Source organism: Rhipicephalus microplus, chromosome 6, assembly GCF_043290135.1.
Source record: "Rhipicephalus microplus isolate Deutch F79 chromosome 6, USDA_Rmic, whole genome shotgun sequence".
Lineage (NCBI taxonomy): Eukaryota > Metazoa > Arthropoda > Arachnida > Ixodida > Ixodidae > Rhipicephalus > Rhipicephalus microplus.
Window position 1 is genome coordinate 172953883 of NC_134705.1, and position 25271 is coordinate 172979153.

General features: G+C 43.8%; 1 protein-coding gene across 2 annotated transcripts; it reads right to left on the minus strand.

The window, feature by feature from the left end:
- Positions 1-1222: 1222 nt before the first annotated feature.
- LOC119168321 (uncharacterized) lies at positions 1223-19656 on the minus strand. Of its 2 annotated transcripts, none has more exons than XM_075867018.1 (3): positions 10096-19656; positions 8096-8497; positions 1223-4616 (listed from the first exon to the last, which is right to left on the minus strand). In XM_075867018.1, the coding sequence occupies exons 1-2, from the start codon at positions 10169-10171 to the stop codon at positions 8106-8108; spliced, it is 468 nt and encodes a 155-aa protein (XP_075723133.1). In that variant the 5' UTR covers positions 10172-19656; the 3' UTR covers positions 1223-4616; positions 8096-8105. The 2 variants fall into 2 exon arrangements, with proteins under 2 accessions (XP_075723133.1, XP_075723134.1); XM_075867019.1 differs by having other exon boundaries at positions 1223-3913; positions 10096-19655.
- Positions 19657-25271: the final 5615 nt, after the last annotated feature.

Consider the following 25271-nt stretch of genomic DNA (forward strand, 5'->3'; position numbering starts at 1 on the left):
CTAGGGATCGAATCAGGACCAATATGTTTCTGGGGAGGTCACCCTCATATCAAGATTTTGCACAAAATGCCAAGTGCATGCCACAAGCCAGAGACTGCTCATCTAGAAGCAAAAGAATGCGTGCTTCTCAAACGTAAAACTTTCACGAAAATTTGTGCCTTTCTGTCCCTTTTTGCCAAAATTTAGGTGACTTCCGTGCCGTGTGCTCCTCAGCTTCATTGGTGAGGAATCTGTAGCAGCTTATACTGATGTACCGGAGCATGTAAATGGCAATCGTTCATCAAGGCATACTCGCTATCCACATCATTATAATCCAGAAGTCGTACATTACCTGCACTGCAGAGAGCATAGAAGTGTGGCGGTTAGGGCTAGTTGATATGACATGACGATAGTTTAGCGCGATAGCAGATCATCTCCTTCGTGTCTCTTTGTCGTCGTTCTGCTCTCGTGCCCTAATTATCGTCATGCACAGAGCAAGGTTTCATGTGGAAGTCTCCAGTCGCAGCAGCAACGTCTGAACTGAAGGCTGAAGCTGCATAAGAATTGCTTTTGGCGATCACGGCAGTAAATACCATGCAGTCAATCATGTCTCAGTGCCAGTTTGCAATCAGCTCTTCCAACGCTGCAACTTCAGTGAGTTTTTGAAGAAGCTTAGATGCTTCGCTACGTTTAACAGCCTGTAACAGTGAGCAGCATAAGCACACTATTCTTCTCCTGGTACAGCAAGAAGTGGGTGAACACTAGAATGACAAGCTGCAATGGTGCAGTTTTGGCAAAGCACTATGGCAATCATTAGGCCAAAATTATGCTTGATGTGCAGTTATAGCATGTCCATTGTCAACAGTTTGACACTGGGCCGATGGCCACTACACTATAGTAAACCTTACGCTTGAATATTTTCTCCTCTTCCATCCAGTCTTGATACAGGGAATTATAATGAATATGAACCAGCCAAGCCCACCATGCTACCACCAGATACGACACACTACTGCATTGCCCAACTTGTTGTGCTTAGTATGTCCAATTGCTTTAAAATAGTGTTTTGCATAATTATGCTAATTAAATCATATTTAATTATGGTTTATACAACAGTGATTGTAATTGAAAGAAATTTGCTAGTGCAAGTACAACAATGACTCAACTTCCTTTGTGACATTGAGCATAATGGAGTGCTAACGATCTCATATAGATTTAGTATGAGGAATGAAATATCAAGAATGTATTTAATATTCACAAAACAGTAATTTATTTAGTGTCAGGTGACAGATTTACAGCACGATCACATAACAGATAGTCAATATGTGCAGCAATATTTTGTAAGCAAGAGGATAATCACAAAGCTGAAACATAATAATATAATAATAATATGTGAAAAAAAATCTGACACGACCGACATGTACATAATGCAGAGGCAAAGAAACTAACTATAATACCACATCTTATGTTTCGCCAAGCAACACAGTAGACGGCACTCATCATACATATATAGAAGTAACAAAGACACAGTCCCTAAGAAAAATTGACATTCTACAAATAAGCATATCAGTTTTAGCAGTTCTATAATTTGCATTTTTGTACGAGTTAATTTACATGTTATTATTAAATTTACTATTATTCTTGAAAGCCAGGAGATGGTGCTTGTCTCACGCACAATAAGGCATCTGTGCTGGTTATAAGTCAACACACGACTTTCCTACAAATCACTACATTAAATGTTTCGAAAAACACATGCACTCACAATGTAAATGTAAACATCTAATTTCTAGGAATGTTAACATGGTCAAAAGTCAAGAGAATGTACTAGTGAGATACCGAACTAAGTATTTACCATGAGTAGAATACATGCATGAGTCCTGAAAGAGTTGAATTAAAGCTATAGTATTAAATTTAGTGCCTTTCGGAAGTAATGTCACATGATGAAAAGATGCTATGACTTGCTGCAATCTTAGTAAAACAAAACACTGCAGCATTTAACAAAGGTGGCCTTGTTTACATTTAAATACAACAGAACCAGTGAATAAAATTATTTTTTCTTGTGGTTGGCATCTTTGTCTTTGAATCTACAAACTAAGATCTGTAGTTTCATTGGAATTACATGTTTCCATATAATTAGCATGGTTTTGCGGGTGTACAAGAAAACACGAATGTAACTCGACGACATCAAAGACTCGATTTCACAATGCTGCACTGGTGAAGTATGCAAACAGACGTGAGCTAATGCATTACTTTTCATTTCTCTGAGATACTGCAAGTTGCAACATTAGATGAGTGAAGATCAGGCGGAGTCAGTGAACATAGCACACGATGTTGTAGAGAAGGACCTTTACAAAAGAAGAAGCCTTTACAAAAACACAAAGTTCACACACATTACTGCAGATAACTTCTACGGAATCCCACAACGTGGCATAAGGGTTAGAATAAGGGTTTTGACAGCCACCAATTAGTAGAATGAGGCCACATGAAAACCCTCACGGATTTCTCAGAAAGAAAGCTTCTTTGTTGCCAAAAAAATTCATCCTACACTAATATGTTGAACGTGAAATAGACATCATATATACTATCCCACTAATATGTGGCAAGGTATATGTTGGGCAATTGGGAAGAAGCCTCAATGAACAGCTCAAAGAGCATCGCTATGCATGCCAGCAAGCAGAAATGACAGGTAACCTTTCCATGCACTGCAGAGAGTGTTGGTGCAGCCCAATGTTAAAAAAAAAAAAGTCAGTTTTCGCCAAATCAAAGAACAAGACTACACGCGAAATTCGCGAAGCCTTTCACATATTGGACCAAGAAAAAGCATGCATCATTTCAGGCTCCATTCTACTAACCCCTACGGAAATCAAATTCATCAGAAGCCCCATATAGCAATTGAATCAGCACACTTGGAAAAAATTTTGAGTCATCACCACATCTGGTAATCATAATCATCCGACGTGTAGCAGCTGAAGACAATTCAGCAAGTTTCCCGTCTACCTTCCTACCCCCCACCCTAATTGTAAACCGATCTTTCCCCCTTCCTGAAAGTCTTCTAACCTTCAAGTTTTTTTTTAATATATAAATACAGTTGATAGTTTACGCTTGTAGTGTCCACTTCGTTTCATGTATCCTCGTTAACTTCGTATTTCGCAGTAACTGTAGCACAGTATATCTTGACCGTTAAAAACCAACTAGCCCAATACCTTCTTTTGCGTCAGTCGTTGAATGCTTCCAACCCATTACAAGGGGCTGAGCCATAATTGTTCTTTGTCATCAGCCACCCATGCTTTATGTCATAGGGGGTAGCTTGCAAGCGTACTTGCATTAGTTGCCCCAGGATAGTCTACAATAGGCTCTAAAAATGCCGCTCTTCCAGCTTTCAATGAGACTGTGCTGTGCTTTCAGCACAGACCTGGCATTTTCCTAAAGCTCGGACTCCAGAACTTTAACAAAAACAGACACTGTCAATGATGCACAAGTAGGTGTCTTTTGAGAGATGCATTTGGCTTAAATGTGAAGGGGCACGAAGAGCAGCGGTACGGCCGCTCACCCGTGTGCGCGAGCAGGTGCACATTCAGCGAGTACCTCTGCCTGAAGGCCTTGGCGCAGAAGTGGCACTTATAAGGCCGCTCATCCGTGTGGCGGCGCGCGTGGTCATTCAAGATAGACTTTCTTGAAAACTTTTGGAGGCAGACATTGCACTTGTACGGCCGTTCGCCCGTGTGGGTGCGTAGGTGATAGTCCAGCGCGGACTTTCGGCAGTAGTTCTCGGGGCACAAGTGGCATTCATAGGGCCGCTCGCCAGTGTGAACTCTCATGTGAGCTTTCAGATGAGAGAGATAGCGAGCCTCGAGGCCACAAATGTTACAGTGGTAACGGCATCCCTGACCTTGTGTCTCAGTGCCTGTCATTTCAGGATGGCTAAAAGGCTTCGATTCTAGAAGAAAAAAACAAAAACAGAAAGCAACATTTTATCAAGTATTGCTTTTCAAGTGTAAAGAAAAATATTCGAATACTGGGTTTACAGGGCAATGTGATTCTATTGTTATCAGTCATGCCATAGAGGGGAATCATAATATAAGGCCACACAGTTTTCTTTAAAGTAGTGTACCTATATGTGAGCGCAGAAATAATTTTGCATATTACCCACAATGGCAATGCCGTCATTTTGGAGTTGTCATCAAACATCAAGGAAGTGTGCAAGTCAAGAAACAAACAAAAAGACAGAATTAAACAAATGTCTAATGGAGTCAAAGACCACAATTTATGGATTGCATTTCCTTATGCAATTGGATTAATACCGTAATGCTTACAAGACAAACATTCCAGTTCTATCAACTCCACATTTTTGGGACATCTAAACAATGAAGCGATATTCAAGAAGCTCCGACAAGTGAATGTAGTAGAACCTATTGAGAACAAGTACCTGAGAATAACAGGAAAAGATGAAATCGAATCCCACACTAAGCAAACCATTAAAAGCACCAGTCACTAATATGCAGGATGATTACAAAATACAGCCATTAACACAAAGTAGCATGGCATATTCGGCAAAAAGTAAATGGCAGCATCATGACTACGTAGTATATGTTCTCCATCCAACTGTGAGTGAGAGTCCATTGATATTTGGTAATGAGCACCTGCGGAAAGAAAGATGTAACAAAATATTACCAAAAGTGAATAAAAGGACATGCAATATAAACAGCCATAAAGATGTTGATACAGTGTGAAGGAATAGATAAATATCATTGAAATTCTGAGCTCCCTACGTAAACTTTTTGCGATGTGTTTGGTGCCAAGGTTTGGGAGACCAAACCTGAAGAATGTGGAAGTGTTAGTATAAATTATGGTCTATTTTACAGAGAGTAACTGTAATTGCAATGTGCACAGTTATCCGCTTACTGTAGTCAATCACGCTATACTAATTCCAATATCGTATTCAGCAGCCCACTCATATGAAAAGCAATAGTTATCTGGTGGCAGCAAGTATCCATAAAAAAAAAGGCAAAATTATTCTGAAATTTGTGCCAAAATGCTCCCTGTCTAATGTACTATTAACCACAGCAATGCTCTTGGGTAACAATGATGCCTAATTTACTGTTAGCTCAGTATTTGTGGTACTTTCCTTGCCAATAGCACATAGAAATGGCCAAAGTCCGGCTGGCCCAAGTCCGGCAGACGCAATACTGCCCAAGTGTAGAATTTCTGCCAATGCTTTAGCAAGCATCTTGTCTTCATCGCTATAAAACTGCAACAATATTAACAGTCTGTAAAGACTCCACAAGTCTGTTGTTCATGCAAATAGTCTTGAAGAAGACAAATAGTCTTGAAGAAGACACACTGAAGAAGACAGCACTCGGCTGTTTCCAGACGAAACTTATTAATCAGGCGAACATGTGCCCAAGAAACCAAAAGTCTTATTGCACGCAGTACACGCTGTAAACTGATAGCGGCGAACAGAGCTTTGCCTGTCGATAATCTGATTTGTGGTGGGGTGTGTCAGCGTTTATACATGCAACATTGAACAGCGCTTTTCTTGCAGCTGCTCATGTAAGCTCTCGAATAAACCTGACTATTCACATTCTGCATGCTATCTTACCAAAATGAGCTCAAACAGCCCCAAAGCTTCTAATACATTGCGGCACGTTCCGTGTCGAGCGTCGCTAAATGTCTTTTCTGGTTAAACGTGAGCGCATCAAAAGAAAGCAGCTCAGCCCTTCTTAGAACTCTAGGGCGCGAATTAGATTCCGGGCCCTGCAGTCGCATCTCGACAAGAACAAAGTGTAAGGAACACCTGCAGGGCGTGCTTATATTTGGGTACATATTAAACAACCAAAGTGCATGTTAACAACCACAAATGGGTGCATGTTAAACAACCAAAAAATTAACTCAAGAGTCTCCCACTATGGCATGCCTGATAATCGTGTAGTGGGTTTGGCACGTAAAACCCCTGTATCACTTACTATTCTTGTTGGCAACTGACTTGAGTGACTGCCAATAGCTAATAAGGTCTGTGCTTATGTACATATTGCATGCAATTATGCTTGGTAGAGCGGTGAAGAAAACGGAAAAAAAAAATTGTGAAATGCGTCTTCCCAAAAAAACTCAGGAGCTAGGCCTTGATTGCCTTATCACGAAAATGCGTGGCAAGCGAAGTGCGTGCACCTGATGTACAAGCTTTCTTTCTTTTTTTGTGTAGCATTGCACAATGCCAGGAATTGGACCATTATTCAACATTTAATTGGACCCTGCAACACTTTTAAAATTTTTTAATGCACTCAAACCTCGATATAATGAACCCATGTATAACAAAGTATTGGTTATAATGAAGTAAATAAAGAACAGTCTCGCAACAGATACAATGTTAGAATATACCTTTACAACAAATTTTTGGCTAGAGCAAACTTATTTTCGTGTAACATGTAACTTAGTTATAATGAGGTTTGAGCCTATGTAGTTTCACTGAGCGAAATGTATGAACAGCTATTGAAACGAGATTACAGAACAGGTTAAATTTTAAATTTGTTGATGGGTTGGTTGGTGGTTGGTAGGTACATGTCTCAATATATACTTAGGGAGTGAGGCATCACAAGTCCATCTCTCTGGTGTGTTCTTTGTCCTCGTTGCTGAGCGCTGCAAGTACTCAGTATATATCAAGACAGCTGGTGTGCAGCGCTTGTCTTGTCCTCTTGTTTCATTAGGCGCTCATGCCTTTTGCTTAGCACAACTACATTACAATGACGTACCAACTAGCCTGAATTGGAGCTTTGTTAAAATCATTAGTGCTGCCAGACAATGCTGCCTCTCGGTGGTTTAGGCTCCAGAAAACATGCGAGCCAGACGTTATGGCATAACCGGTGGCCCGTAATATACAATTAATTAAGTCCACTAAAAATCGCTAGCTATTTTCTCGACAAATGAAGGCACGGACAGATCCAGAACTCCATGACCATTGACTGATTCAAGCATCACAAGCTGCATAGCAGCCACCGCGGCATGATGCCAGGTGTCCACGTGCTTGCTCGTGATCACACTAAAAGTATGCTACGCACGAGGGGAAAAAAAAGGAAGGAAAGTGCTCAAGGTCAAGATGTTCACTGACAAATGAACGTGGCCCATTGCCCCCTTTTTCATAGCCTGCCCCCACCCTCGCATAGCTTTCAGTGCGCAACAAATCCACGCAACTCTGCTTCCACTTCACAGATTCTAAAATATTTTGTGGAAATAAATTTGTGAGATAATAAGCTCCCTTAATGAAGCGATTCGATAATTACTTGAAAAAGTGTTGCAGTCGACCCTTTAACAGTGCAACACTTTGGTTACTACTGATAACAACGATGGTCATGCGTTCATATCAACGTAATAATGAAATGTGATAACGCGGCACAAAAGGTCAACTCAGTAAAAGATCGCATTTCAATATCATTACAATTTGATCAGCAATAAGCCCATGATCGAGAGCATAGATTATTGGAAAATGGCACTTACAAATACACATGCGACCGTCATATCTTTTAAGGTTGCTTTTCTATGCACTCACATGTGCTGGGTTTTTTCTGCCGTCACACGTACGACGCCAACAACACTTGCAGGGAAATAAGTGTACATATAAGGGCTCGTTTTCCTTTCGTTAGACACAATAATAATGAGATCTAACAGACAATCATGCCAAGGAATGTATAGGGGGATGTTATTAGAAATAATTGTAAGGTAAATGTGAAGAAAGAAAAGTGAACGAAACGATGACCTGCAGTGGGCAGGGCCACGGTAAGTTATCTTTTTGTCCACTTTTATTTCTTCAAATTTACCTTAATGTTACTTCTAATAACATTCCCTATACACTCAAACCTTATTATAACAAAGTTGCATTTTACATAAGAATAAGCTCTTTATGTCTTAATATTTCTTATAAAGGGGTATTTCTGACACTTTATCAGTTGCAAGTCTTTTTTTTTACTTCATTATAACCAATATTTCGTTATACCTAGGTTTATAATATCGAGGTTTGAATGTACTTTCCTCGGCATGATTGCCTGTTATATTTCATTAATTGAGTGTCTAGCTACTGTTGTGAGGTATTATAAACTTGTCTTGAGAAAACTCAGAGAACAGAACTTACACTTCGATGGTCACTTCCGCATATGCTGGCGCATGTGTCTCGTGAGGCAGTGTCTTGTCCTGAATGTCTGGGGGCATAATGGGCACTCATATGGCCGCTCGCCCGTATGGATGCGCACATGGTTCTTCAGTGAGCAGTTCAGTGAGAAGCTCTGGGAGCACAGGTGACACTTGTACGGCCGCTCGCCAGTGTGGGTGCGCAGGTGAACGTCCAGTGCAGACCTCTGCTTGAAGCCCTCACGGCATAATTCGCACTTATACGGCCGCTCGCCCGTATGAACCCTGATGTGTCGTCTGAGGTGGGCTACATTGTGGGTGTTGTAGCCACACAAGTTACAGCGATAACGGCGTTCCCCTTGGGGCTTCTCAGCACTCACCGTTGCTGGGTGGCTGGATGCCCAAGCTGCACAAAGAAAACAAAGACATGTTACTTAAGTACTGCTCTTTATTCAAAAAGGAAAAAAAATTTTATGGATTTACACAGCAATTGCAGTACTCTATGATTATAAATCATGACCCAGCGAGAAGAGCTAAGTGAACTTAAAAGAGTATCAACACAACTTCTAGGCATCGCAAAAGGCATATTTTTGGTTTTCTTGGCAAGCAGCCTTGACACTCTCTACATACCGGAGCCAGAAAAACACATCAATTTTACAGTTTTTGTTGCCCAGCATCTACAAATCAACCCCACCACAATGGACTTCATCATGACAAATCAATGCAGTTCATGGGCATCAACAGGGGAATGCAAGAGTGGTCTGTGCCCCTCCTAAAGCCTCGTCAGCCCTTGCCCTCACCCGATCTACACCACTGCTCTCTCTCTCTATTAACCTCAATAAAACACTCATTTGGGCCTCCCTAGAGAAACTTCTGCTGACAACCATGATGAAGTTTGTTTGGTTTACTAACTATGCCTCCTGGATGTGGCCAAAACTGCTCTCAGAGTTGTTAAAAATTATTTTGCTCCTCGTTTACGTGTAACACATACCACTGACAGCAGACTCGAGGACTGCTAATATGTCAGCAGTTGCTGTCCCCACATAATCTAGATTTACACCTCACTGTGTTTACATGTCACTGCCATACAAGCCCCCCTTAAAAAAAAAAATGCCTTTCTAAGGAAGCTGTATTAAAAATATATTCAAATGCGTTCCGAAGTACAGTGATACTCTTTTTATTATTCTCAGCAACCGTGCTTTAATTTTGAGCAATGAACAAAAAAAAGTTTTAAAGCTCGAGTCAGTACTCCCTTTAAACCACCTAGGGTTCTTTAATGTGTATAAAAATTGAACTACTCAATTGTTTTCGTATTTTTTTCATCAGTGGAATGCAGCCACTGTAGCTGTTGTTAGAAACCATCAAAGAAATTAGAAGATTCTGATGTTTGCTGACCCTAATTTTTCCCTGAAAAAGACTGCAAGGCAATTTCAGACAAGATAGAGCTGGCTAGAAATTTACCTTTGCTCGACATACATCCATGCCACTACTAAAGGACCAAGTCAGTGAAAGGCATTGTCACAAAGAGCATTGTCATTAAATATTAACTCTTGCCCTTCTACAGCCCAGATAAAGTGCAACAACATATTTTAACATCCCTTTACAACAGAACCCACGTAAAACAAAGTATCGTGTAGACTGAACAGTTGCAAAATCACCTGTGATATATTTTGAAGCATATGAAATCTATAAATACAGAATTACATATACATAACTTTCTTGTCATCTCCTTCAGGTTCGATATATTTTGGTTAGACATTACATGCATTAACATGTTTTAAAAAAGAAACATAGCAGAACGTATTGAACTTTGAATAACATAATTAAGAACAGTAGAACTTCAGCACTAGAATTATCAGGATGCGTATTTTTTAAAGGGGCACCAAAAGCAAATGTCAGGTCGGTGTGGACTGTTGAAATAAAGCTTCAAGGACATTGTGAACTTGATTCATGCCAAGGAAATGCCTAATTTGAAAGTAAACTATATTGTAGTGGTTTGCATACCAGCAGTGCACTTCAATCCGCCCACCTTCGAAAGGCCTAGTGACAGCATTTTTCTCACCCGCGCTCCACTACGCATCTGTGGTCAGTAATAAAATAACAATTGAGACAGGACCGTGCCAGCAGAACAGAGCCAGGTGAAAACATAGCTTTTGGACCACCCACCTCGTTCCCCACGATAACACAAAGTTGTTTCCTTCCATGTATCAAATAGAAATGCACAAGCCAAATTTTGTTCCGTCTTGTAATGCACTGCGATGTTCTTTTTCATCATAGGTAGTTTGAGCAATGGTTAATAATGGTACCAAGTATATTCAAGCAAGGAGGCTCTTGTTCTAGAATGTCCTACCTATGGTGCAAATAGTAACAACTGTCGTTGTTTCATGTCCTCAATCACTACTTCCAACAATTTTGAACAAATATGAAAAAGACAATAGTTACCTACTAACCCAAACACCTAAAGAATATAGTGTATAGGTCCCTTGTTTTTGTTACTGTGTGGACCTTGTAATACTAGCAGAGTACTTTGCTTTTGTTGCAACTTGCATTTCTATCCTTTCAATTTATTTCTTGTATGTTACGGCACACCCATATGTGCAATGTATTTCAATTTTTGCTCATTGACTGTGTCTAGTTTCTTCTGCCATTTTGTCACGTTACAGTGTTTTTTGTTGGGCCTAAGGCGCATTCAAGCTAGTTTTGTAGTTTTTGGTCTGGGGTTCCTAACCCCTTTTATATGAGAAAAATAAAGCCAATTATCAAGCCACGAGCTGAATATGAGGCGAACTGTAGTGGAGGGCTCAGAAAATTTTGACCACACCTAAGTATAGGAACACGGGCCTCCAACACGTCGCCTGTCCAGGATTTGACCTCGTGGCTCTCGGGTTAGCAGTCAAACTCCATAATGGCTAGACCACAGCAGCCAGGTGATGGTGTGCATTGTGTAGTACATTTATTTTCTCAATCACTGTAGTGCAAATACTGACATTTTGAAGGTTCTAAAGCATCAACCTTTCAATTAAGCACAAACTGTTATTAGCCCTTAGTGCCCTTTTAAAGGGTTTCAAACACGAACAAGTGGGAAACAGAACAAAAAGACAGAACTTGGTAAATACTTAGCAGAATTAAAAAAAAAAAATTGCAGTGTCTTTGTTTAAAGTGGCTGTATTGATAACAATGCTTGCAATACATAAAATTTTAAAGGAAATTAATTCCACTCGAAAAGCACCGAAAGAAAACAGCACAATTATAAATAGGCTCAAAAAGGTGAATATGCTAAAATCTAGAGAAAACAGACACATTAGCATCACAGAGAAAGATAAAATCGTATTGTGTTCTAAGCGAACCTGAAAGCATCGGCAGAAAATATAGAAGATAATAGCTGAATACAGCAATTCACTCAAATTAGCATCACAGATTTCATGAAAGGTAGGCTGCCGGAATTCACGATATGATGTTCTTCATCCAATTGCGAACTCACGAGTCCTTTAACATTTTGCGATGCGTGGCTAGAAAGAGAAAAAGAGGAACAAAATATTATTTGCACTAAACCAAACCACAAGTAAAATTATCGAGCCTGCCAATCGCACTTGAATTCCCACCTAGCTAGAGTCTTATCAAAACACTCACTGCATCATTGTAGCGCCATCTAATGTAGACACATAATGATTCAGTAAGCATGCGTTTTCTTTCAGTAGCTTTAAAGACGCTTTGATGCACAATCCAAAATAAAAAAATTAATGGCTTAGTTGAGAACAATTGCCATCTTCATTATGGTATTAGAGGAAGCAAGGGTGCAGCTACCTTTTCCATGTAGTGCTTACAAAACTACTCACTTAGCATTATCATGCGGAAAAAGAGGAAGAAAATGTTTCACCACCATACAGCACTGAGAAGCCACCATTATAATGCAAAGCAGAATTTTGTTTTGCGGCTCAGATGTTCCAATCACTGCAGGGTCAGTCATGTACCCGTGTACATCTGTGGTGTTATCAAAAAGCTAATGGTAACCTTGAGATATACGATGGCACGTATGCAGGGAGATAAGGCATTTCCAGAGACATGACTTCAACAAGAGGTAACAGGTCTCACTGCTATGGTCCCAAGGGGCACAAGTAAGCACTACAGTTTAAATTTTACTAACATTTCAAAATGTTGCACGTTCAAACACCGCTTACCGTCTGTAATATACATAGTACAAGTCTGCCGTGGTAATGCATTTGCCCAGAAAAAGATAACCTTTGAATCTTTGAGCCGCTCTGGACTGATCACAAACACCAGCACTGGCTTCCTTGCTGTTTACAGCCTTAACACACTAGAGTCATCGGATTATTCAGAATGAAAAAAATCTGTTTAGAACCTTTTGGAGTTATAACCTTTATTTGCTTCTCAATCTGCTGCAAATAAAAGTTGTTTGGCCTTCAGCACAAAAGGATGCTAATATGTGTTCTAGATAACATGAGGGCGTGTGAGCGTCTGGCCTATTTAAATCTGCTCATTTTTTTTTAACAAGGAACTGGTCAATGTGGTCAATGCAACTATGAATGACAGCTTGTCATAAATGATGCTCTGCCAACAGTACCTAAGTTATCCAGAGGCAGTGGAGTTCTTTGTGACAATCCTTGACAGATTAGCCAAACAGCTAAAATGAAAGTTCTTATAAAACTTGGTACAATTAACAACGGTGTCATAGAAGGAACATTATCATATTCTTTACGGTAATAACAAGTGTGAAACCACTATTCTTCCTTTGGCAGCCATCTAGAACAAATATTCAGCGGACTCCAAGCTTAGCTTGAAGGTCGGAGTGCTATTGTCGTCTAGCATGTATACTACATGCTAGACGACAATACCTCGAACATTTGTTGCCTATCCTTGCAACATTTGCAAATACATACTGCAGAAAATCTGAGGGTCACGCAATCAACGACAAGCTGGAGCGGTCCATTTTCTCTACTGTGATGCCTCAAAGGGACCAAGAACTGCACCTCGTCTTGGCTCGGTTCTTGACACACAGCAGAAAACAGGCGCTGCTGTGAAGAGTTCAGTCAAATCAACCAGTTGGAAGCAGCAAAGAAGGTTCGATAGCGGGGCACAAAGAAGCCACTTTATCAAGTGCGTTTCTTCAGTAGAAAGGCCTGTACTCGCGCTCTTCGGAGAGCCATCATAAGGCAAATACTGCATCACCAAGAAGATTGCTGCTATGCTCCAATGCTTACATAAAGCAAGAGCGGCATTTGGATCATATAGAATTTCTTTTATGCGGTTCTGCCATGTGCCGGACAACCCAACCTGTAGTCCGCTAAGTACAGCAGACACTCAGTAAACGCAAATATGTTAAACAGAACTACTGCTCAAACGGAACTATTGCCTCTGCAATGCTTGGTTTCGGGCTTGTATTCTGCATCCATGTTCACCTCTTTGTAAACGGAACACCTGATAAATCGAACATATTTTTCCGGTCCCTTTAGGTTCTGTTTACCGAGAGTCTACTGTAGTGACACTTGCACCCGCTGGAGTAACATAGAAAGCAAAAGATCGTGTTTCGCAGTGCACACTTTCAAGTTGATGACACGTACCATTATGTAGCCTCATTCTCCCCTGTCATCCTTCCACATAAAGCTCGCAGTACGTTTGTTAAAATTAGAGAAACAAGACGGCACTTACGCAGCGAAAATAATACCTGCAACTATGCTCATACTTGACAGATTAAATAAAATTTACCTATGATCGATTTGTAAGGCAATAAACTCTGCTGTCGAGGTCATTCGAGGACTGTGGTGCAGGACCCCTTTAGAGGTCCCAATATAAAGCATCAACAGAGTTAGAAAGAATGTTTTCAGCGAGGTTGAACAATGCCTAGCCATTCAAAGACAGCCATGGGACTGCCAGGCCCCACGTGTTTGGGTCCGTGGTGTCGCAACACACCAATCCCCTGCAGACTGCAGGTGCCCCTGCGGGACGTCATTGTTCTTTCCCCATTTTCTGTGGCAAATGCTTTTTGTGTTCAATAGGCTACATCATGTGGACAGTTAAAAGGGCCAGTCAACAGACTCCAACTTTTTTTTTTACGCATCCCAAAGAAGCTCAGTGATTCGTAGAGTAAGCTATGGCGATCCCATTTTCCGAATATTAAAGCGCTGCGTGCCGCGCAGTGCCTCCGTTTCAAAAAACAATTCCCGCATTCCTTTACTTCGCCCGATCAATTCTCCTTTCACGCGCATTGACACAAAGTTTCCAATCGGCAAATTGACCTAGCATGCAGCTCGTCGATTGATCTAAGCCAGACATGACAACGAGCTACGCCTTCCCCGCCCTGTGAGAGAGAAGGATGGCGAGGCCGTGTGAAAATTTGAAACAAGCTGAAACCGATGTTCTATCCCCTGTAACTTCCTTAATATAGCATGTATCTGCAAAATTCTTGCGGCAGCATGTTCGCAAAGCAAAAGTGCACATATTTATTTTTATAACTACTTTCGGACCTTTTTTACCTTGAATACCGCATTTTTCCACCACCCCCCCATCCGAAACTTAACAGACCGCAGGCATTAACCCTATGCCTATTACAGACACACACGTACTCAAACCTTGCCACGCTTCACGTTTATTATCCTGATGCATACCCCGGCGACACTCGCACACATGCTTTGGGAGTGTAGAAACACTCCTCCCGACTCTACCTCAAACAAGTGGGAGAGGTCCCCCAGGAGCTCAATTCTCGCCGACCAGCAATGGACCGTCCAGCAGGCTCACGAAGCGGCCGCCAGGCACTCCCTGTAGGTCCCTACATGGGAGACGTCCGCTATGGGCTAAGCGCGTCCTGCGGAACTGAAATAAAGTTTTTTCATTCCATTCGGACCTCGGGGTTGTTTACTGGCCCTTTAAAGCAGCAAAGCTAGAGCTTGAATTTTTCCTAGACTCGATCCAGTAATCTGGGTCATCATAGCACTTTAGAGGGCTCCTAACCCAACCACAGGTGAATGTTTAGGTGACGGTGAATGCTGGGGATAAACAAATGGCCTGAAGAACACAGGGATTGTTTCTCAGAATTAGTGGCATGGAGAAGGCTCGCAGCACTGACACGTTTGGCATCGTTGATCAAGATGGCATTCTGAACTCTAGGCATGTATTTACTTGAAATGTGAAGACATCATCATAAATATTTTAAGGAACCTTTAAACAAGCAGCCCTTGATGGCATCAAGGAAAGCTTTAACGAATCTTGCTTTAAAAAAAGAAATGCTAACCTTATACAAGTAGTGCCCTTGGTACTTTATGGACCACACAGGTAGCACTATCATAGTAATAGTATTATCTTGACGTAGCTTACGGCAAGAAAAATGGTGCAGATGCGATCAAAAGGCTGTCTTATGTGTCTACGGGTTTATGGAACTCAATTGTTTCCAAGCCTGATTTTTTGAAAACAGTGTATTTTAAGCTTGGGTACACAGTGATTACAGCAAAGTTAATTAAAAACATTTAAACAGCAAGATGAATCCCCACATTCTTCAAGTAATGATCAGTTGCTTATAAAAGTTCTGTGTACAGATGTACGTCATGGCAATAACAAATGAGCATATATAAGAGCTACCACTAAACTTCCTGATGTAATTTGAGGACTTTTACGGTGACAATAGAATCCATACCACTCACCAAAAAAAACAGTAATTTATTGAGTGTGAAAAAACAGATTTACAGCAAGCGAAAGATAGTTCGAATGCTTAACTCGTACAATGAAAATTCTTGTGCGCAGGTGGACAACGAATACATCTATAGTGAAATTAATCATAGAATAAAACAAAAGAAGCTACAGAAAGCTTACAAGTACAGAACATGGTTGTTGCAAAAGTACAAGCTTAAAATGAAAAGACCACATATTCTTGTTCACCAAACAGCGTAACAGAAGACACCACTAACACGATCTTAGAGGAGAAACGCATAGTCTCCAATGAAATGTAACACTTCACTAACAAGATGGGACACCTTTAACAGCCCATTAATTTGCATTTGAACAATGACACATAAGACAAACATTAAGTGTGGCTGAAGTGATCTTACAATGTTTCAGTGCCTTGTTTACAAAGAGCCATTCGTTAATGATGTAATCATGGAATGGAATGAGTGGTGTCCACTCAGATTACATATATAAATGAGATGGCCAAGGCAGAAGAAAAGATTCAACATCAAGAGATGCATACTTGAATTTGTGTGTGCATGTCTGTAATTTTCCTACAAAATTGGAAAGAATGATTCGCAATGCCCACAATAAGGCACCCACGCTCACGCATTTAACAAGTAAATGGGTAAATTTTTACCAGCTTGTTAAGTTGCGTTTGAATAGCACGACACCAAAACAAACATCAAATGTGCCTCTAGCTATACAACAGCATGCCGACGTCTCCTTCAACAAAAGGTCTTTCGTTAATGACCAAACCACAGAAAAATATTGGCGGTCAAATGTATTTCAAGGACGGTTTTAAAAGAAATAGGCATAGAGAAAAACATTTCAATTGCACAATAAAGTGGGTGCTTGCATTTGTGCGTACACACCACTAACTTTCCCAAAAACTCATAAGTAGCAGTTAGCCAAAACACAACAAGGAATTCACGTTGGTTCAAGGTCAGGATACCACTTTCATACAAGACAGTACCCTGAAGCTTCAGAAAAACCACCAGAAATCTGTTGCAGCCATGAGAAACGTGGTGTTCGGTGAAGCACGTGTCACACCAATAAGTGCAGCGCTCATCCCTATACATTAAAACCTCGGTATAACGAACCCAGACATAACGAAATACTGGTCATAACGGAGTAAATGAAAATATGGTCTAGCAATACATATAGTGTTAGGAATAAACCTTCATATAGAGTTTTCAGATATAACGAACTCACTTTTGTGAAAGATGTAACTTTGTTTTAATCAGGTTTGAGTGTGTAACTGCTGTGTGTTCTGTACTCCGTCTTTCTTGCCACTTGGCACTCGCACAGTAAGAAACCACATATGTTTGTAACCCTGGCTCTGCCTCATCTCTTGTGGCTAAAACACAATTATGCTTTTCAACTGCACGTGAAAATATTTTAATTAACAAGTGACTCACAGCCACTACGAGGGCTAAGGTGTAGTTAACAAATGAGCGCTAGAACAACCCAATATCATTTGATCACCGACCATATGGCTTGCCACAATATCACAGAAAAAAATTGCTGCAGCATATATTACTGGCGGCCTCTCCTATGACTTAATATAATGAAAGAACTAGCTAGGCTGTGCTTTATGATCATCTGAGGCCATATTAAGTTCAACAAATAAGAACAAAGGCGAACTGACAGTTCTCCTGTGATAATAAGAACTTAATAAGGAGTTACTGCACACAAACTATGAATTTTACATTTGTTCACTTTATGTAATGCAGGAATCATTTTCATTCTAATTAAGTTATTAACCTTGTCATCACACGTGCACAAGCAACTAAGAACACTACTCAGTTACTGCAGACATCAATTTTTCATAAAGTTGGCACGATGATCAATGCTAAGAGACACAAGCAAACACACAGCACTTCCTCTCGCTGCAGAAATATTGCAAGCCCTAAAACTGGGCATGCACAGATACGAGGCTGCTAACAAGGTAACATGAAGCAACAGACGTCTTGGTGTGGTCTGCCTCTGGAGCTTCCCCAGATGGCTCGCAGTGTAGGGTGAGGGCATTGCTTTTTACTGGTTTTGTTCGTAACGCAATGAAAGTGGCTCCAGTAGTGAGAACTTCGTGACATGCTTCAGTGCATAGAATCGAAATTCTTCCAAATAGCTTTCCTTGGCTGTCGCTACCTACTGCATATGCGATTCCCACGCTGCACAGGCTCCCCATAGGTCGACTGTAATAATCTCTTTCAGAGACTCTGCGACCAGCCTTTGAATGGCAAGAACGACATCAAAACGGTGACCTTTCAGGCTTCTCTCGAGCTTCGGGAACAGGAGAGGTCTCCTGGGCCCACGTGAGGGATGATGCAGAACCTATCGATAGAGCCCTGATGTGAGCTCAGAAGGCTCCTCCATGTTCCCTAATGTCAGAAGAAGCCTGAAAGGTCACAGTTTCAATGTTATTCTTGCCATTCAACATGCTATAGCAGAATTTTAGGCAGAGCTCTTGGTGGCAGACTTTGAGAGCTGTCCAGCATGGGTTTCAAGTCGGCGATGGTGTGTCGACAGCTAAGAAAACTACTCAGACGAATTTCGTTAATATTGTTGCGGGTTCGCGGCTATGCAGCTATGCGGGCGGTGCGAAGAAGAAGACGACGACGTTTTTGGGCTGTTCGAAGATACACAACGGCTGCCATCTTGACTGCTGGAGTACTTTTCTACTCTAAAGTAGTAAATACATTCGCAACATTTTGGTGGTGGCGCTGGGTACGACGCAAGACGGAACTTCGAAGCGGACGTGTTCTCGACTGCCCGACCATGGCAACAGAAACCAATTCTGCCGCTCCTGTTTCAGCCGCGACTCCGGCGCAGCCTGTACAGCCGGTCGTATTGACGCAACCGCGCGACCCTGGCAACTTCTGCGGCACCGACCATGTTGACGTTGACGACTGGATTCCGAAGTTCGAGCGGTTTGCAGCAGTGTACCGGTGGGACCCTACGATGATGCTCGCCAACGTTGGCTTCTATCTCTGCGGAACAGCTGGCGCGTGGTTCGAGGCTCATGAAGCGGACATAACCAGCTGGGATACTTGCAAACAGAAGCTTCGTGACCTGTTTGGTAAGGCCGTCGGACGCCAGCGGGCCGCTTCTAAAGAACTCTCTGGTCGGGCACAAACTACGACCGAATCATATGTCACCTACATCCTTGACGTTCTCGCCCTTTGCCATCGTGCCGACCCCAACATGTCCGAGGAAGACAAAGTAAGCCATTTACTTAAAGGCATTGCAGATGATGCTTTTAACATACTGGTTTCCAAAGACTGTTCCACCATTGATGACATCATCAAAGAGTGCCGCCGATTCGAAGAGCTGAAGAGTCGCCGGGTCGCCAAGAATTTCTTGCGTCTTCCGAACACGGCCGCTACGTCATCTTGCGAGGACCTTCAGCCGCCATGCAGTCAACCACATAACAACGAGAGTGTGGTTCGCATCGTTCGTAGAGAAATCGAGGCCGCGTCTCCGTCTTTTCTGACCCGCCCATCTGATGATCGACCAACGATCTCGTTGATCCAACAGGTCGTGAGAGAGGAGCTGGCAAACGTTGGGCTGCAGCCTGTATGTTCGTTGACGGAACCTCGGGTCAGTACCATAGCGCCTTCTCCTGCACCAGAAAGATTCCGCCGCTATCGTGATCCTGCTCAGTGGAGGACACAGGACGACAAGCCTATATGTTTTCATTGTCATGGTGTAGGACACATCTCCCGCTACTGTCGTTTCCGCACGTATCCACCTCGGTCGTTTCCTGGCTATCGACGTGACGACAACCACCGGCCCCTGCAGTACAGCGCTCGTGACGATGGACCGTACAATGGCACTCCTGCGACACCAGTCCGCCGGTCCAGCCGTTCGCCGTCCCCGCATGACCGTCGCTCCAGGTCACCTCAGCACCGCCGCTATTCGTCGCCCCACCCTAGTGGACGCCCTTCTTCGGAAAACTGAGCAATGCAGCTCCCGGAGGTGACGCTGCATTGGACTCCCGACCTGAAAACCCTCTGCTGACCTTGACTACGGACAAAAACCTGCTTGATGTAGAAGTGGATGGCCTTCCTGTTACTGCCCTTATTGACACCGGCGCACATATTTCAATTCTGAGCTCTGACCTCCGTGCACGATTAAACAAGGTCCTTACGCCGCCAGAGTCCCTATTTGTACGTGTCGCTAGTGGAGCGACCCCGGCTGTGCTCGGAATGTGCACCGCGCGTGTGAGATTCGCCGACCGCCAGACGTCCGTTCTATTCCATGTTCTCGCTCACTGTCCACATGACGTCATCCTTGGACTCGATTTTTTGTCCGACCACTCCGCTGTAATTGACTGCTCAGCCGGCGTCGTGCAACTTGACTTGCCTGCGGCCACCGAAGAGTCGAAGATGGTACAGAACAAGCTTTCGTGCGCTGAGTTTGTTCGCCTCCCACCCCAAGCCCTAACTTGTGTCACAGTTGAACCATATCCCAGTGTTCCGGATGGGGATTACGTGGTCTTTCCCTCTCCCGGTGTTTTACTGGCCCGCAACGTTTCCTCCCCGTACACCATATTAACTGTCACAGCGAACAAGACGTGCCTTCCTCTTCTGAACTTCGGACTCAGCCCTCAAATCCTACCACAAGGCATTGTTCTCGCCACTCTTTCACCGTCACACGAGTGCCAGATCTCATCAGTGTCACGTGAACTGGCCACAGTCGCCTCGCCGAACCCGCATAGCACCGACGCAGCCAACTCTACACGGCTCAACAATGTAACTAAGATGATTGCCTCAGACCTGTTGCCGTCTCAGGTCAAAGACCTCACTGATCTTCTCACGAGCTATTCGGACATATTTGACTTTGACGGTAGGCCCATAGGTCAAACATCGCAAGTCAAACATCGCATTAATACCGGTGATGCAGCTCCAATTCACAGGCGTCCCTATCGAGTGTCACCATCAGAGCGCCAAGTTATCCAACAGGAGGTGAATAAGATGCTCACAAAAGGCATCATAGAGCCCTCATCGAGTCCGTGGGCGTCCCCTGTAGTCCTAGTTAAAAAGAAGGACAATACCTGGCGTTTCTGCGTGGACTATCGGCATTTAAACAAGGTCACCAAAAGGGATGTCTACCCGCTTCCTCGTATTGATGATGCCCTGGACTGCCTTCATGGCGCAACCTATTTTTCTTCGATAGACTTACGCTCCGGTTACTGGCAGATCGCCGTGGACGACCTCGACCGGGAGAAGACCGCCTTTGTAACGCCTGACGGTCTCTACCAATTCAAGGTAATGCCGTTTGGCTTGTGCAATGCGCCGGCAACGTTCGAGCGGATGATGGACACGCTTTTGCGCAGCTTTAAATGGTCTATCTGCCTGTGTTATCTGGACGACGTGATTGTGTTTGCCCCAACCTTTAAGTCTCACCTCGAGCGCCTTTCCTCAATTCTTTCAGTATTTCGAGAGGCTGGGCTCCAACTTAATTCTTCGAAATGCCATTTTGGGCATCGCCAAGTTACTATTCTAGGGCATCTCGTAGACTCCTCCGGCATCCGCCCCGATCCCGACAAAGTCCGAGCTGTCCTGGATTTTCCTGTACCGACTTGTGTCAAGGACGTTCGAAGTTTTGTGGGCCTATGTTCATATTTCCGACGATTTGTCAGAAACTTCGCAGAGGTCGCACGCCCCCTCACTGATCTTTTGAAGAAAGATGTACCATTTGAGTGGGGTCCTGATCAAGGCACGGCCTTTTCCCAGCTCATAACACTTCTGACCACGCCACCGATTCTCGCCCACTTCGACCCGTCTGCTCCAACCGAGGTCCGCACTGATGCTAGTGGCTACGGTATTGGCGCGGTTTTAGCCCAGCGTCAATCCGGTCACGATCGAGTTCTTGCGTATGCCAGCCGGCTCCTTTCTCCTGCCGAACGCAATTACTCTATTACGGAACGCGAGTGCCTGGCGCTTGTATGGGCAGTTGGTAAATTCCGCCCCTATTTATATGGCCGGCCTTTCACAGTTACCACTGACCATCACGCTCTATGCTGGCTTTCAGCCCTCAAAGATCCAACGGGGCGCCTTGCTCGTTGGGCTCTGCGCCTCCAGGAATTCACATACACAGTGGTTTATAAGTCTGGCCGTTTACACCAAGACGCCGACTGCCTCTCTCGGTACCCCGTTGACGCTCCAGATCTAGTAACCGACGACGCGTCCATCTGTATTTCCTCGCTCTCTGCTTTCGGCAACATGGGATGTGAGCAACGGCGTGACGCGTCCCTACGCGAGCTAATCGACCGCCTGAACACAGGCTGTACAGACAGTTCGCTTCGCATGTTCGTTGTCATAGACGGCATTTTATACCGCCGCAACATGCACCATGTGGGAAACGAACTACTACTCGTAATACCCACTCATTTGCACTCGACCGTACTTCAGCAACTACATGATGTACCAACGGCTGGCCACCTTGGTGTTGCCAGAACGTACGACCGTGTCCGCCGACGCTTTTTCTGGCCCGGCCTCTACCGTTCTGTACAACGTTATGTTAGGTCTTGTGAGTCGTGCCAACGCCGCAAAAGGCCAGCGGTACACCCCGCCGGGCTCCTTCAACCGATCGACGTACCTGCCGAGCCTTTCTATCGTGTCGGCCTCGACCTGCTGGGCCCTTTCCCTCTTTCTACCGACGGTAACAGGTGGGTCGCCGTCGCCATAGATTACTCGACCCGTTTCGCAATTACGAGACCTCTTCCAAGCAGCTGCGCTACAGATGTCGCCGACTTTTTGATTCAAGACGTCATCTTACATCATGGTGCTCCTCGTCAACTGGTCACCGATCGCGGTCGCTACTTTTTATCTAAGGTAATTGACGATCTACTTCGTTCTTGTGCAACCAAGCACAAGCTTACGACGGCCTACCATCCTCAAACAAACGGCCTCACAGAACGTCTGAATCGCACACTTACTGACATGCTCGCCATGTACGTGTCGACGGATCATCGTGACTGGGACATTGCGCTACCCTTTGTCACTTTCGCTTACAATAGCTCACGCCACGACACTGCTGGATATTCTCCCTTTTACCTTTTGTATGGAAGAGACCCGACGTTGCCGTTCGACACGCTTGTACCCAACCCTGCCGACCTGTCCACAGCATATGCTCGCCGCGCTATTAGCACCGCGGAGAAAGCCCGTCAGATTGCCCACCAGCGCCTTTCGGACTCGCAGCTCCGTCAGAAACGTAGCTATGACAGCCACCATCGGGACGTCCACTTTAGTCCAGGTGACCTCGTTCTTCTGTGGACTCCGTCGCGACATGTTGGTCTGGCTGAAAAGCTTCTACCCAAGTATTCCGGACCTTATCGTGTGCTACGGCAGGTAACTGATGTTACCTATGAAATAGCACCTCTAAACCCTTCGATACCTTCCACATCTTCCGACATCGTCCACGTCGCTCGCCTCAAGCCGTACATCTCGTCCAACACCTGCTAACAAGCGCCGGGTCGGCGCTTTTCGCCGCCGGAGGTCGATGTTGCGGGTTCGCGGCTATGCAGCTATGCGGGCGGTGCGAAGAAGAAGACGACGACGTTTTTGGGCTGTTCGAAGATACACAACGGCTGCCATCTTGACTGCTGGAGTACTTTTCTACTCTAAAGTAGTAAATACATTCGCAACAATATGTACAGATTGAACTAACGTATATTCACCAGACCCAAACACTTCGTTTTATAGACAAACACTCGATGTTGTTGTGGAGAGAAATCGCCATAAAGTAATGTGCACTAACCCTCAACCCCTTTCCTACATTCCTACGGTGCGCCCACCTCAATTTCCTACTCCCCACCACTCAGGAAAATGATGACCGCAAACTGTCTTGAAATTTTTTCATTGTGGTACGCTGCACACCACATGAGTGGCACAAAAGCATCATATCGCACTTGGACATTACATAGACTGCAACTCCAATGACGAACATTAATAAGTAGTGTCCCAAAAACTGCAACTGCGATAATGTTCTTCCCAGTTATTCGGATTGCCATGAAGCATGACGCATCAATGTTAGGATTAAGATTATTACGAAATGTAAACTTACACATTCAATGGCCTACTTTTATAATAGTGCTATATGTACCCATCAGTGTTCGAGTGAGTGGCTTGCAAAAAGGAGTCTGAATAGACAACGTAGAGGGGGGGTTACTCATGACTATGGATACACATTTTTTTTACTCAACCTATACCGTACTGAATATTCAGCTGGCCAACGAATAACACTAAAAACAAGCACTTCAAAGGAGTGAAATGTTCTGCTTACATTTTACTGCATACATAAGCAGTGTGCCAAACTGGGCTGAATGGCCAATCTACTAAAGACAGACACAAACAGCACTAGACATGGGATGATAATAGCAGGACACACAGCACTGCTATCTGTCGTTCTATCATCGTCCCACGTCTACAGCTTTTTGTCCTCACCTTAGTACTGCATACATAATCATGTTACAGTGACAATTATGTAGCCTTGCTATCACTGCTCGAACCACGACTTCAATCACTATTGTCACATGTAGCTCTACACTCTCACAATGCTCCGGAACGATTGGTCATATGTGTTAAAAAAAACCTCCGACACTAGAGCATACATGTAAATGGTCACTTTGGCTCATGCAAATTCATGTGTCTTTTGAGAAGTGGTCTCTGCTTAAAAGCCTGGGAGCACAAAGTACATCTAAATGGCCTTTCGTCTGAGTGAGTGCGCACGTGTAGATTCAGGTTGCACCTTTCTGTGAAGTTTCGAGGACATGCGGCCGCTATTCCTAGTGCATGCGCAGGTGAGCATTCAATCTGCCTTGTGAAGTGTAGGTCTGCGGGCACAGGGGGCACTTATAGGGCCGCTTGCTTGAATGGATGACCATGTGGCTTTTCAATGAAGACGTTGTGGCGAAGCTCTGAGAGCACGAAGAGCATTTATATGGACGCTCGCCTGCGTGAGTGCGCACATGGTCTCTGAAAATGCACCTTAAATTGAAGTTTCGTGGACAGAAAGGACACTTAAATGAACGCTCGTTCGAATGGGTACGCAGGTGAGTCTTAAATGAGAATCTCAATGAAAAGCTTCGTGGACACGAAGGACACTTAAATGGACGCTCGCCCGTATGGGTGCGCAAGTGACCCTCGAATGCGGCCTTCAATGCAAAGCTTCGTGGACACGAAGGACATTTAAATGGACGCTCACCTGTATGAGTACGCAGGTGATTCTTGAATGAGGACATTTGTGCAAAGATTCGGGAGCACGAAGGACACTGAAAAAGATTCTCCCCCTCATGGAGGTACACATGCTCGCATAATGCGGATGTCTCTGTGAAGCTTTGAGAGCATGAAAGGCATTTAAACGGCCGCTCGTCTGTGTGGGTGCGCATGTGAGCATCCAATGCACCGCCTAATCTGAAAGTCTGTGGGCATAAGTGGCATTGAAATGGTGGCTTGTCTGTGTGGATCTTGATGTGTTGTTTTAGGTGAGATGGATAT

Bases quoted from the DNA above. Each gene is read 5' to 3' on its own strand.
- LOC119168321 (XM_075867018.1), bottom strand. From the start codon at position 10,171: ATGCGTAGTGGAGCGCGGGTGAGAAAAATGCTGTCACTAGGCCTTTCG. The intron at 8,498-10,095 runs GTATGCAAACCA...TTCTTTGTGCAG, and splicing joins CGGATTGAAGTGCACTGCTG to CTTGGGCATCCAGCCACCCA.